Here is a 13,341-nt window from a genome sequence, read left to right on the forward strand (position 1 = left end):
AATAAACAAATAGTGAGTAAAATAAAACTGTATAAAAAACAAAAGGCACAGGGGCTGTACATTTTAGCTTTCCTGTATTCTTAATTGCCTACTTTTTTTTTTTTACTACAGAACATTTGTATGGAAAAGACGACTTGTTCTGCATCATCCGACCATTACACTAAAGAGACAGTGAAGGAAGTAAAGCAGGAAATACAGAAGGAAGGAGAAACAAAAAAGACATGAATTTCCTTCTTTTGCATGAGTTATGATTAAAGGTATTTTGTAAAATAATATTTCTACAATAAAACTTCACAGAAATAGTAATTTCCACTGGAGTTAGAAAGAAATTTGAATATGCCTACATTTCTACTGTGGAAGGAATGCTGACCACCCAGGAAGAAGAAAATGCTTATGCACAGTATGGGAGTGATACAAAAGGCAGGGAGGGAGGACATACTAAAGATGGAAGTATGAGCTGCTTTCTTCGCTGCCACCACAGTCTGGGGCCAGGAGAAGGCTGCTGTTTGACATCAGCCAGCCTGTGGAACAGAACGCTGGTCACGTACTGGAGCAGCTGGATATTTAAAGAACACTGTTATCAGCAGACACTTATCCAGCACCTACTCTGTGCTAGTAAAATGACAGGTACACATTTTTATAAGATGGATTCTTCTGTATGACTCCACAGAGTACAAACACTTGGGTAAGAGTCAAGTGCAAAATTATGATTGTGACATTTACACAAACACATCAGATAAAAACAGCATTTTAAACCAGTGGACAGAGACAAAAATGTACTACTCTGACACAGGACAAGATAAATCTTTATTATTAGTGCTGCCTTCTTTTTTTTTTCCAGTCCCTCACACTTTTCCAGTTTCTTCCTGTTGTCTACTGTTTCTCACTCCTCTTTGCTGGCTTCTTTTCTTCTTCCCATCTCAAAATGTTGAGCTAAACCACTGTTCTTTCCACTGTCCACAACTTCCTATTGATCCTCAGCTAGGCTTATGATTAATATTATCTATATAAAAATTCAATCTACATGCTCCCAACCAAATTTATGTGTCTCTTTGTGCCCTCTATCCTAAGGTATTTCCACGTGGAAATCTAACAGACTTCTATAAAACTAACAAATACAAAACAAAATTCTTATTCACTCCTACCCACCAGACCCTACCCACTCTCTATTCAGCTGTTCCCATATAATGAAATGACATTACCCTTCAGCCAGGCTCCACCAAAACCCTCTAGTTGTCATTTGTGGTCTTTTTAACTTTTTTTACCCTTCACACCTGGTCAGCAGTACACACTGCCTTCCATCAACTCTACTCTCAAACACATGCTTTGTCTACCCACTTACCAGATCTTCAATAACCACAGCTACAGGGCAGTTCCCCAGCATCACTGCAGTAGCCTTCTCATTGGCCTTTTTGTTTTGCTCTACCGCTCCCCACAATCCAGTCTCAATACAGCAGCCAGAGTGACTTTTTAATAATGTTAATTAAGTCACATCACATAACTATCAGAACGACTTCCAATCACATTTAGGGTATATCCAAAACCCTTTCCTTGGCTTATAAGGCTACACCTTCCTCTCCAAACTCATTTCCTTCCATTGTCCCTTGTTCCCACTTCACATTAGCTACATGGAGTCTGTTCTCTACAGGTTCCTTGAATTTGCTTTTCCTTCTGCCTAGAACTTTTCCTGTGCCCAGAAGCACAAATACAGGTCCGTGTGCAAATAAATGCCACCTTCTCAGAGATCTCCAGTGTCAAATAGCAGAGAACTGTTAATCCTGACTCAGGATTTCTCTCCCTCACCCCGCTTTCTTATCTGGACCTTCTCATTATCAAATTTTGCATTAGGTGTTCATCCACTCATTTATTTGTCAACTATCTTCTATACTGAGATGTAACCTCTGTGCGGCCAGGCACCATTACGCTTATTCACAAATGTACTCCCAGCATCTCGCATACAGCAAGGCACACAATAATTGCTCAACATTACTGAATGAAAGGAAAGAATGCTTTCTGGAGTGCTGTCTACATTTCTGGAAAGCAGCTAAACTGTTCAAATGTTTTATAACCCTCGTTTTAGCAAATATTTTATTTCCAGGACTTTTCTAGATTTACGAGCTGAAAACTGTCTTCTCCTTCACTCTCAACACTGTAACACCCTTTCTATATAAGACAACTTAGAAAAAAAGTGTTTTCCTTAAGTCATTTCTTAAGTGGCTGTCTGTAAGTTATCATGCCTTCACGTTATTTGCTCACTAATAAATCATGTTAGTTACGTGTTTCACTTTTACCATGTGCTCTGTTGGCCCTGAGATAGAGAACAGACAAGAGGACCTCACCCCATGGGACATTCAAAGAACAAAGGTTCAGGTGTTTGTTGTTTTCTGATCCAGTGCCTTTCATAATCCCCTGAAAGCATCTATAAAGTGTGACCTGGGGCAGAGATCATCAAAGGACTCATCAAAAAGGGAAAGTACTTCCCATCTCTTAGCTTCCTGTTTCTGTGTGAGAAGCAAAAATAAGGTGTACACCTAGAGTTTGTTCTGAACAACCTTCAGGAAAATATGAATATATCCAAGGGTGTCCAAGATAAGTACAACAGCTGAGTTCAGGCTCAAAATGGCTAGCTCCAAGACAGATTTGAGAGCTACTCTGAAAGACTGGTTAGGGCCATGCTCTTCTCCCTGGTGATTCTCCTATGGTTAATTTTGAAATACTTTTAAAAATTGTTTAGATGGGGGCAGGTAAGGAAAAAGCTCTAGAGAGTTTTCCAGGAAACATCACCACTTTTCAGGAAAGTGTGTATGTTTTATGAAGATGGATAAAAGAAAACAAGGAAATACTTGTAATATGTGTCATACTTGATGAAGCACTAGTGGTACTCAACAACATCTACAACCTAAAGCACGTCAATTCTAAAAGAAATGGAAAAACTCTCCTAAGCTAAAACTTAGAAAGCCAGATATAAAATATGCTTACTACAAAAACTATTTCTTCAAAGGAACATAAGTTTTACAAGACCTTAAATTTTGACTAAATATAAAGTACCAACTAAATAAAATTATTTGTGGTAAAGTCAATTCTAAAGTTCCTTACGTTGGCCACAATAAGTTCCAATATATCCCTTCTGGCACTGGCAGTGGTCATCTGTACAGGTCCCACCATTCATGCATCTCACACTGCACTGCTGAACTATAAAAAAACAACACAAAAAATATACAAACCTTAGTCACCAAAATTACAGTGTATGTGAGATTATAGAAATTATAATCTACATGTCTAATCTGATGACAAATATGTTCTACAGATGTAAATGGTATGATCCAACACATATTTATCCACTATTTGCCATAGGTGTGCACCCAGGCATACTGTGGTATACATGTTACTCAGTACACAGTTAAACTTATTACACTTTCAGTGCTAAATAAAGTCACTATAGGGAGCATACTTTGTAGAATGCAGGAGGCATGTCTTGCATTTGGGGTCAGTCCTCACAGAACCTGCACTCCAGTAAGGAGACAGATGAAACCCAAGTTAAAAATACTGCCAAGTAATTGCAGGTTGTGATAAACTGTCTGAGGAAAACTATTATGGAGAACAATGCCTAGAGTGGAGGAGGAGTGGAGGAGGAACTTAGACACAGGAACCACACAAGACTGTCTGTTATGACATGTGCACTGAACTCTGAAGGATGAGACTCAACCAGGCATGGGAAGTACCAGGGAGAAACTTCAGGGGAGAAGAACCAGCAAATCAAAAGACCTCAGGATGGAAAAGGTTTTCTTCTGAAGAACTGGAGATACATGTGGTTAAAAAGAGGCTGATGGGGAAGAGATCTTGTAGTGCCGAGCAGAGGCCAGCAGGAAAATACAAGGTCTCCTCAGTCACAGAAGCGTTTTCATGATATCCCACATACAAATGGGAGTAATTGAAAAGATTTTGCAATGAGAGAGGTAAGTAACATGATTTATATTTATCTAGCCGTTATGCAGAGAATAGATTTGAAGAGGCCAGGCAGGTGGGAGTCTAGATGGGAGTCTAGGTGGGAGATGAGGACAGCTTGAACCACACACAAGGTAGCAATGGAGGTGGTAAGGAAAAGACGGAGCTGAGATATATTTGCTAGTAGAACCTACAGTACATACTGAAAGAGTTGTGTGGAGAAAAAAAAGAAGTAGTTGCTGAAGCATTTGATGAGGGCTGCGGCCATGTGCTGAGGCAGGAAGAGCTGTGGAAGTAGGCTGTGGTCAGTAATTAATCAAGACTTTCAAGAAGGAAGTGATAAATACTGCTAAAAGCTTCAGCAAAGTCAAGTGGGATGAACACTGGAAGGGTTAGAAAGGTTCCTGATGGAAAGGAATTGAATATTGTCAAAGGTCAAATGAATGCATGGATTCCCTACTAAAGTATATGCCATAAACTAAGAGTGGACCAGTGAATGGTCACTACCCAGGTAGAAAAAGTTAAGAAGGTGAATTTCAAAACTTCTCTGGTATTGTGACTTTTTGCCAATGGCAGATTGGTTTTCTTGAGATAACCAAGAATTGAGGAATGAAGATATGAGCAAGGGTATGTTGCAGGCAACTGAACAAGGAGGAATTGGTTCAGTGAAGTACAGGAGGAAATAAATGTGCTGGTCAGGGTGGTCAAAAAAGTCTTCCTGCATTTGCATGATAGGTTTCAAAAAGCTGGGAAAATGCAGACAGTATTCAAAGTACGTGAAACCAGAGCTTTCATCAGAAATTTCATCAGAAGACAATGACATTTGTTGTATGAACCTTAAACCTTATTCCTGAGTCAGACCAACTCTATATTACCTTTGTTTAATGAAAATTTGTAGACAGAACTATTAAAATATAACAACTTCCCATTTGTTTGAGGCAGATTTAAAGCATTTACTTAATTAATGAACAATTAAATAAACAGTATTTGCTTCTGTTTTGTTCTAATGTTACCTTAAAAACTTGCCTTAAAGATTAATCTTCATAGACCCAACATTTTCTAAGTAGGTCATGAAAAACACAATCTTAGCCCAATTTTGCAGTTATCTTAGCAAGCTGTTGTGAGTTAATGTATAAAGCAAAAATAATTAATTATGTATACATTAATATATTAATGGTACGCAATAAGAATCTGTTTTCTTCTAAATTCTCTTCTCCTTCCCCCACAGTTAACCCACAAAATAGGATATGGTCTGCAACAGCTAAACAAAGACAAGAAATACAGTCTAGAGTTTGAGACCACAGGCTTAGGCATCAGAATATATAGATTAAATTCTATGTTATTTTGAGTAGGTAACTTAACTTATGTTTGTCTCATTTTCCTACTGTCAAAACAGAATCAAAACAGTATCTCTTAATATTGATATAAGCATTGAATAATTAATACAGTCAAACACCTAGAGCAGTATCTGGCACATAATAAAAACGCAGTAAATTACAGCCATTACTCAATATGGCTTCTCTACTGCACTGCATAGATACACAGCTCCTGGACAAGAATTAAAGCATTTTTCTTACTGAAAACTATTACCCATTTGAGGCAACCACCAACCCACCAAAGGTCTTTATTTCAAAAATTAATACAGAGTTTGTGGGGAAAATAATCACCAATTTGTATCTCCTTTAAAGAGGACATTTAGCATTTACACAAAAACTTAAAGAAAACATAGTCAATAAGGTCACATATAAGAAACATACTTGATTTTGCTCCACAGGTTGGTGATATCTGGCCACTGGAACAAGTACACATATTAGGGCGGGAACAAAATCCATCTCCACAGCTATTTCTACAAATTGCTGTAAAAAGCATAGTAAGAGAGTGAATGAATAACATCATAACAAACTACATTTTGCAAATAAGAGCTATGTATGGCTGAAAAACTAAGATATAAAACATGTAATGTAAAATGACTGACTTTAGATATCTAACAAAATTACCTATTGTAGACATGAGAATGAAGTTTTACAAGTATCCTTATGATAATGTGCAAACAAATGAAGCTACTTCAATTTCCATTGATACTAACTCTTCAACTTGCCTATCAATACAAGCCACTATTTTAAGTCCAGAATTTTAAATGCAGAATTCACCAAGAGAAGCAGCCTTGGTTCTAGGGAACTGGGAGTGCTGAGGAAACCTGAAGATACAGTACACCCTTAGAAAACACAGTCCAATGTATAAAGGACCTTCACAGAAAACAAATGTGAAAGTGGCTGAGCCAGAGACTCCAGAACCAATGACTTGATCAAACCTCAGGGGTTTCATGCACATTCCTTCCTGGCTGGTATCTGACCTGCTCCATCATTAATCTTTGTTCCCGTTAATAACTCCCTCTCTCCTTCCTCTAGCTTTTCTTCTTACATATTGTCCCTACAACTTAGCTTATTCCTGCTGCTCAGAAAAGCTACTGAGACATTCTGATGGGAGGAGAATCAAAGCCTCCTGCAGATGTGACCTCCAACAGACACAAGGGTCACCACAGCTGAGGATATTAGGCTCACTGACACAGCACATACCACAGATACTCAAAACCTGTAGTCGAGTGCCTTCAAATGGGAAATCTCTCCCAAATTTAGAGTCAGCTCATTGAGGAGTTGAAAGATTTATCTCTTTACCCCCAAAAGAGTTCTCTCTTTGAGCACAAAGGCTGTGTGTTTTAATGCTCCATGCCTGAATACATGAAAACACAGAGAGGAGGGTCTGGAAGTACACTGCAGCAAGTTGTAAATACTTACGCCTATGTGCGTATGTTTTGTTTTTGCTAGAGCGGGTCTCACAGTTTTCAAAGAGATCTGGGACCACAATAATTTAAAGGACATGTCCTATAGAAGCAAACTAAGTCAGTTATTGGTGTCCTCTAAATTGCCTTTGACATCCACACAATATGACTAGCATCTTCATTAGTATTCCTTATAAATGAAAATAACTTGAAGAATCATGGTGTGAAGATAAAATATTTTAAGCAAGAATATGGTTCCCCACCATATGTGTTGGCTAATACTTTTTAAATTGTACTAGTTTTGAATCACCAGTAACTTTTTGATGACAAATTCTCATTGAAATACTATTTTATTTCAGAGACCCCTTCCTGTCCAGCAGGTAGGTAGTTATTCTAGCCTTAAGTGATTTCCAAAATGACCCCACCCAAGTCTTAAACCCAATGAGAAGCTGAGAATGGACATCTTCAGACTGTTAGTTACCAGTTATGACCACAGGAGTATTTACTGTGCATGTGTGAGTCAGAGAGAAACAAGAGTGATTAGGCCCTAACTCTCCACACCCATTTCAGATTATGATATGCCTCACCTAAATATTTGACCCTCTCACAATCACTAAAACCATGAGACTCAGAAATATTGGAAGGAGAGGGAAAGAGGATATTGGCTAAGACTTCAGTGATGCTAGGAGGAGGTGCATGACCAGGTAGAGAGGATATGGTACATGAGAGGTCTGAGGTCAAGTTCTCACTCTGCTGCTGACTCACTGTGAATTCAGGAAAAACTCACAGGTGCTCTGTATTATGTTTTCTCACTGGAAACATAAAAGAGGTATATTGGAGTGTTCTGGTATCAAATGCTATGAATCTAGTCCAATCCAATCCTGTTTTTGTTACACTAATCACAATGTTGTTTGTAGCATAATTTTTCAATAAATATATGAATAGGCAACTCTTCCATTGCTTCATATTTTAACAAGATTTAAAAAAAACAATGCAGTGAGAAAGTCGACTCCATCCTTTTGAAAACAAACTTGCAAGTGCTTCAGTGATCTTTTTGAGTCACAATAAAGAACAAGACACAGTCAAATAGTTTCTAGTATTTGAAGAAATGCATTTTTTTTTTTTTTTGCAGCATTGGTGTTTGAACTCAGGTCCTCACACTTGCTAGGCAGGCGTTCTACCATTCTGCCAGCTCTATATTTTGCTTTTAATACATTCTTCTCATTATGAAATCTGGTCAAAGTCAAATGGATTAAAATTGATCATTTTTTAAAGTTTAAATTGATCACTTTTAAAAGATGGTCATTTTAATATCTTTCTACATAGAGGGAATGCTGAAGTATTAATGTATCCAAAAATTAATCTTTGGTCCTCATTTTCTATTTATATTTTACTAACTTTTTGTAAATTGCCTTCAAGATTTCCTTTGCTGGAATGCTGAGATATAAGTAAATTAAATAAATACAAATCTTATTATCAGGAAAGACTGGAATTAAAAATTCTTGATTTTAAATTTACAAGGTTTTAATTTCATTATTTTCCCCATATGTTATCCTTTGAAATGTCAACGTAATTGAATTACTGAATTTAATGCAGTTTGTGAAAAGTTAAAGTTAGGTGAGACTCATACAGTAATACATCCTTCCTCTATTTTGTGCACTAATTTTGTGCACAAAGTACTCTCAGGTGCTTCAATTACTTTGTTAATGTGCTTATAATAAATATTTTTGCAGGTATTTCTTGATGCAAATGTCATCAATATTTCTTAGCAATACAAAGATAATTTCAAGGTTTATGCTTTTTATATATTTCTGATACATGTAAATCCCAATGTATGTCATAAGAACTTAAATATTTCAAGTAGTAGAAATGAAGGCTGCAACAGTCACTTTTACTCTGAGACTTTCTCTTTTTTTTTGTGTGTGTGTTACTGGGGCTTGAACTCAGGGCCTTCACTTTGAGCCACTCCACCAGCCTTTTATGTGAAGGGTTTTTCAAGACAGGGTCTCGTGGAACTATTTGCTCTGGCTGGATTCAAACCATGATCCTCCTGATCACTGCCTCTTGAGTAGCTAGGGTTATAGGCCTGAGCCATGGGTGCCCAGCTACTCTGAGACTTTCAAAACTGATACTCTAAACAAGCAGAGGGACAATGTTACTCAAAGACCAAAAGTATTTAAAGCTGACACTCAGTGAGCCATGCATACTATTTCTACTGCAAGTACTCTGGCCGGCTGTGCTCTCTGGAATTCCCATTCCACACTGATCCAATAAAATCTGACTTTACAGATTTTCAACACATACCATAAACCAATCCCTTCTCCTAGGCTGTTCTCCAACTCAATAATGGCAGCCACAATCATTACATTTAGTGACTCAGATTTTCCAAAGGGCCCAAGTCACTCCTGACTAGCATGGCAGGTGTGCGGTGAGTGACATTAGCTATTTCAGGATTCTAGAAAACCATGGAAGTGTAAGGCAACCAAGGTAATGCCCTACTGGCCTGAAAGAGTAAGTGCAGCTTCCACAAATGCCTCACGTACAATCTGTGTTGGAGAGGAGAGAAAGCGACACTCTTTCTTTCTTTTTAATAAATGTGGAGGCTTATAATTGGAGGATTTATTTGAAATATTTATAGATCACCTAAAAGAATATAGTTGTTGTTTCATATTTTTGTCTCATTACAAAAGACTGTGGGATTTTGTGTTAAAAACTAGAAAAAAATAGTCTTTAGGACACTTGAGATTTCTTTCCTTTTTAAAAACTGCCCAGAAATAGCATTAAGAGTCCATATCTAACCCACAAAACCAATAAATACAGAGTTAGAAATGCCACTACATCCACATTTTCCTTCGGCTAGTGTGGCTTTTTCTCTGTTCACAGTTGCATAATTATCTGCTCCCTGGAAAACATCAAGGTCAACCTAAAGTCAAGACTGGCTCTAAGTGAATGTCCTGCCTGTGATAGCTGGCTTTCCTCCAGACTAGACAAATGTGGTTGTCCTATATAAACACATAGGAAAAGACCCATCACATGTCAAGTCACAAATCCACAGCCCTGTGGAATAAGCACTGCAGAGGGCTTGATCATGTGGGTGGGAAATAACGGATGTGCTCTTCAAGTAGAACTTGGAAAACTAAATAAAATAACCAAAACTTTAAAAGTCAGATACACAGAATATTTCCAGATCTAACATTCTCACTTGAGAAATCTATACACTATGAGATTTGGGATCTGGAGATCCTAAATTTAAATGCCTCACTGCACTCCAAGTCAAGCCTCTTGGATGAGTTCTCTCTTTAAAAACTTTTGTTAACTTGGGTCAATTCAAAGTCCATGAGATTATTTGCTATGAGGCTGTTGAAATGAAACCAGAGATAATAAAGTGGTTTGTGTAAATGCCTAAGAAAGCTTGATCTTCAGAAACCCTAAACCTCAGCAGCATCTGAAGTCTTATCTAGACTTTTTAAAAAAGAAAAAGTGTCTGTGAGTTACCTAGAGAATTGCTGTTACACAATTCCCCTTCAGTTTGCATTAATTGACCCAAAAAGATTTTCCACAAAGCCTCTTTAAAACCTTTATCCTTCTTGCCCTTCAAGGAAGTCTGTAAGTAAAGTCTGAACTGACTTGCAAACTGGTAGCTTCTTCCCTACCACTGCAACTGGATGTTGGGATTATCACTGCTATACGGCCAATGGATTGTAAATGCAACCATGTGTCCAAAACACTGCATGCAAGGTGGGCCTTGATATGGGACGCTCCAGGCCTAGCCGAACTCACGGACAATACACTGGTTTCCTCCAGGGAGTGTCTTCCATCCGGGACAGCAATAGGAGTGGAACCTGGAGCCGCACACGTTGGGCCTGCAAGGGACAAGCACAGTCACACACACTGTAGGGCTGGGTGCTGCAACACAGAAGTGTTTTTCTAAGCAAAGCCCCCAGCAAGTAGATTTCAGGGCAACAAACAAATCAAAACACTTCAAATTCATGGGGTTTGGGAAGCAGATGTGGAAGTATGTGGGCTAGAAGCAGGAATGGGGGAGGGTCCCAGAGCTCTAAACAGTCCCTTTCATGTGTCCTGCCTTGCTTGCCTTTTTAAAAGGAGAAAGGAAACATGAAAACATATAATTTGCTACTATTCTAGCCTCCGGATGCAGAGAACAAAGGGAACATTGCGTTTCAAAATCCTTGCTCTCCTTCCCAAATCCATTCCTCCTTGATCAACTGTTACTTTGGCCCCAAGTGTCAAAGAAGGCACGTCGAAAGGTGGAGCGCTAGGGCTGATTAGAGAACCAACTGTAAGCCCCGCACACGTCCTCAAACAAAAGGCTGCGGAGCGGCGCCCCCGACGGTGGGGAACAGGCAAAGTCCACTGGCCCCAGCGCAGGCGGACCCAGGCCCACTTTTTGCCTGACATCCGCAATCTTTTCTAGCACCACAAACCTTGCACATGCTCTGTGATCCGCACCTGGGGGTCCCCTGTCCCATTCCCCGCCCAACCCCCGCCCTACGGGCTAAGGTGCGGGATTGCTGAGGAAAAGGGAGAGACACTCCGGGGGTTCTCGGGGTCTTGTAGTCTCTTGGTGAAGGAGCCTGCGTCTGCAGCCACCAGAACCAAAGTTATGAAGGGGATGGGATGGAAAGGAGCCAAGCCGCGGTCCCCCCAAAAAAACCCAGCCACCCCGGGCGCAGGGACGCCTGTCCACCTACCCTCGTAGTATGTCTTGCTGTCCTCGCCTGCGGACGCGGCTAGCTGCTGCGGTGCCCTCCTCCCGGTACTCGGGCGCCACGAACCCGCTTTCGGAACCCGCAGCTGCCTGCCGGACCTGTTGCGGCGGTGGCTGGGTTCGAAGCGGCTTAGGTGCAGGAGGCTGAGGCTGGCCGGCTGCGCCCTGCGCCCAGAGCGCCACGCAGCCTAGCCACAAGAAGTAGGGCTGGACACACAGCGGTCTCCGTCTCCCCATCGCCGGGGCCGAGAGCGCGCGGACGGAAGCCCGCGGAGAGGGAGCGATCAAAGACAAAATCTGCGCGGCCAGAAAAAACTCAGGTACTAACAAGCCTTTCGTCCGCTCCCAGGACTCCCTTGGGCTCCTATTCTGCTATAGCGGGAGCCTAGGACCGATCTCTGGCCCCTGGCTGCGGGAGACGCAGGGCGCGGGGCTCGGACTCTAGCGCAGTGGGCGGCGAGGCGCGGTGGCAATGCAGCCGGCAGCCCCGCGCGGTCCACGTTGCATCCCCCGGGCCACGGCCCCGAGCGACTCCAGGACCGCCAGCGGGTGGGGGCGGGAAATTACAAAAGTAACCCGAGCAGCCGCGGCGTAAAGTTACAAAGAAAGCGGACCTCACAAGGAAGAGGGAAAAAAAGAAAAAAGAAAAAAAAATGGCTTGCACGCAGTGGTTCAGCTGATTCCCGTGCGCTCCGGGCACAGATCTTGGAAAAGTTGCAAAAGTCACCAGAAAGAAGCAGGCAAGCAAACAAAACTTGCCCCCAAAAGAAGAGGAGGTTCTCCTCGGGGCTCGCTTGGAGTCCCACCGGGCAGCGACGGGCGGGCGGCGGCTGCAGAGCCTGGCGGAGGTGCGCGGGGCCGGGGCGAGCAGCGGGCTAGAGGGAGGGCAGGAGGCTGGACGCTGGGGAAGATGCAGCGGAGGAGGGCGCGGCGCGGGGGTTTTAGAGCCCCGGCGGGGCGCGGGGCGGGACGGCGGGCGGCGGCTGTCAGTGGGGGCCGGGGCGCAGCAGTCCACACGTGGAGCGCAGCCGGGACCCAGGGGCCCGAGGCGTAGAGTAGGCGGGGACAGGGTTAGGGGCGATCGGTTGGAGAGGAACGAGGGGAACGAGGGACTGGGGGAGGGGAGGAGTCAGGAAGGGGGGCAGGGCGGAGGAAGGGGAGAGGACCCAGATTGCGGAGAAGGGGGGCGAGCCTGAGAGGAAAGCCGGGGCTGGAAGAAGGACTTGGAAAGAGGGATTGGCGAGCCCGGGTGCGAGAGGAAATGAGGGGGGATGGGGGGAGAGGTTAGGGCGAGGAGAGAAGTGGGAAAGGGGAGGGAAGTGCGGGGGCCGAGAGGAGGGGGCCAGGGGGCCGGCTGGAGGGGGTGAGGCGCTAGGCGGCTTGGCTTCCCGTCCCCCCCAATTGGCGGCTCGCTCTGTTTTGACTGCCTGTACAAAGCGAGCAGACGGCGGGGGAGGGGGCGGTTCGGGATTGGATTTGGGGAAAGAGTTAGAAGCAGCCCCTTCCCCTTCTCCGCCCTCCCGTGTCCCGCGGACCATGGACTGGGGTCTGTGTCCAAGCGCACCGGGCTCGGCGACTCTACAGTTGAACTTCCAAGCAGGACAGAGGCCGAAGGATTGAAGATGAAAACCTGAGAAGTGGTTCTTTTGCGGGGACCAAGAGCTGGAGCTGGACACAGACCCAAGGTGGGGGGATTCGCAGCAAGCCAGGAATAGAGAGGTTCATGCTAGAGTTGACTGCAGCCTCAATTCCAGGAGGCCAGGCCTCCCGTAGTTCTACCACACCGCCCCACAGGGGACGGCGTCAGTCTGCAGGACCGGCAGAGGGGCTGGGTGTCCAGCTGCAAGTGCGTCCCCAGCCTCCAAGATCGGCTCACGCGGCCCCAGGG

General features: G+C 43.0%; 1 protein-coding gene across 1 annotated transcript in view; it reads right to left on the minus strand.

The window, feature by feature from the left end:
* The window catches only part of Fbn2 (fibrillin 2), a 240,565-nt gene extending 228,221 nt beyond the window's left edge, over positions 1–12,344 (minus strand). Inside the window, exons 1-4 of the mRNA XM_074076622.1 lie at positions 11,437–12,344; positions 10,505–10,587; positions 5,703–5,801; positions 3,097–3,192 (exon numbers count right to left, since the gene is read on the minus strand). Coding sequence (XP_073932723.1) covers positions 3,097–3,192; positions 5,703–5,801; positions 10,505–10,587; positions 11,437–11,690 — 532 coding nt within the window. The 5' untranslated portion in view covers positions 11,691–12,344. The remainder of the gene's footprint in view (positions 1–3,096; positions 3,193–5,702; positions 5,802–10,504; positions 10,588–11,436) is intronic.
* Positions 12,345–13,341: the final 997 nt, after the last annotated feature.

Source organism: Castor canadensis, chromosome 6, assembly GCF_047511655.1.
Source record: "Castor canadensis chromosome 6, mCasCan1.hap1v2, whole genome shotgun sequence".
NCBI lineage: Eukaryota > Metazoa > Chordata > Mammalia > Rodentia > Castoridae > Castor > Castor canadensis.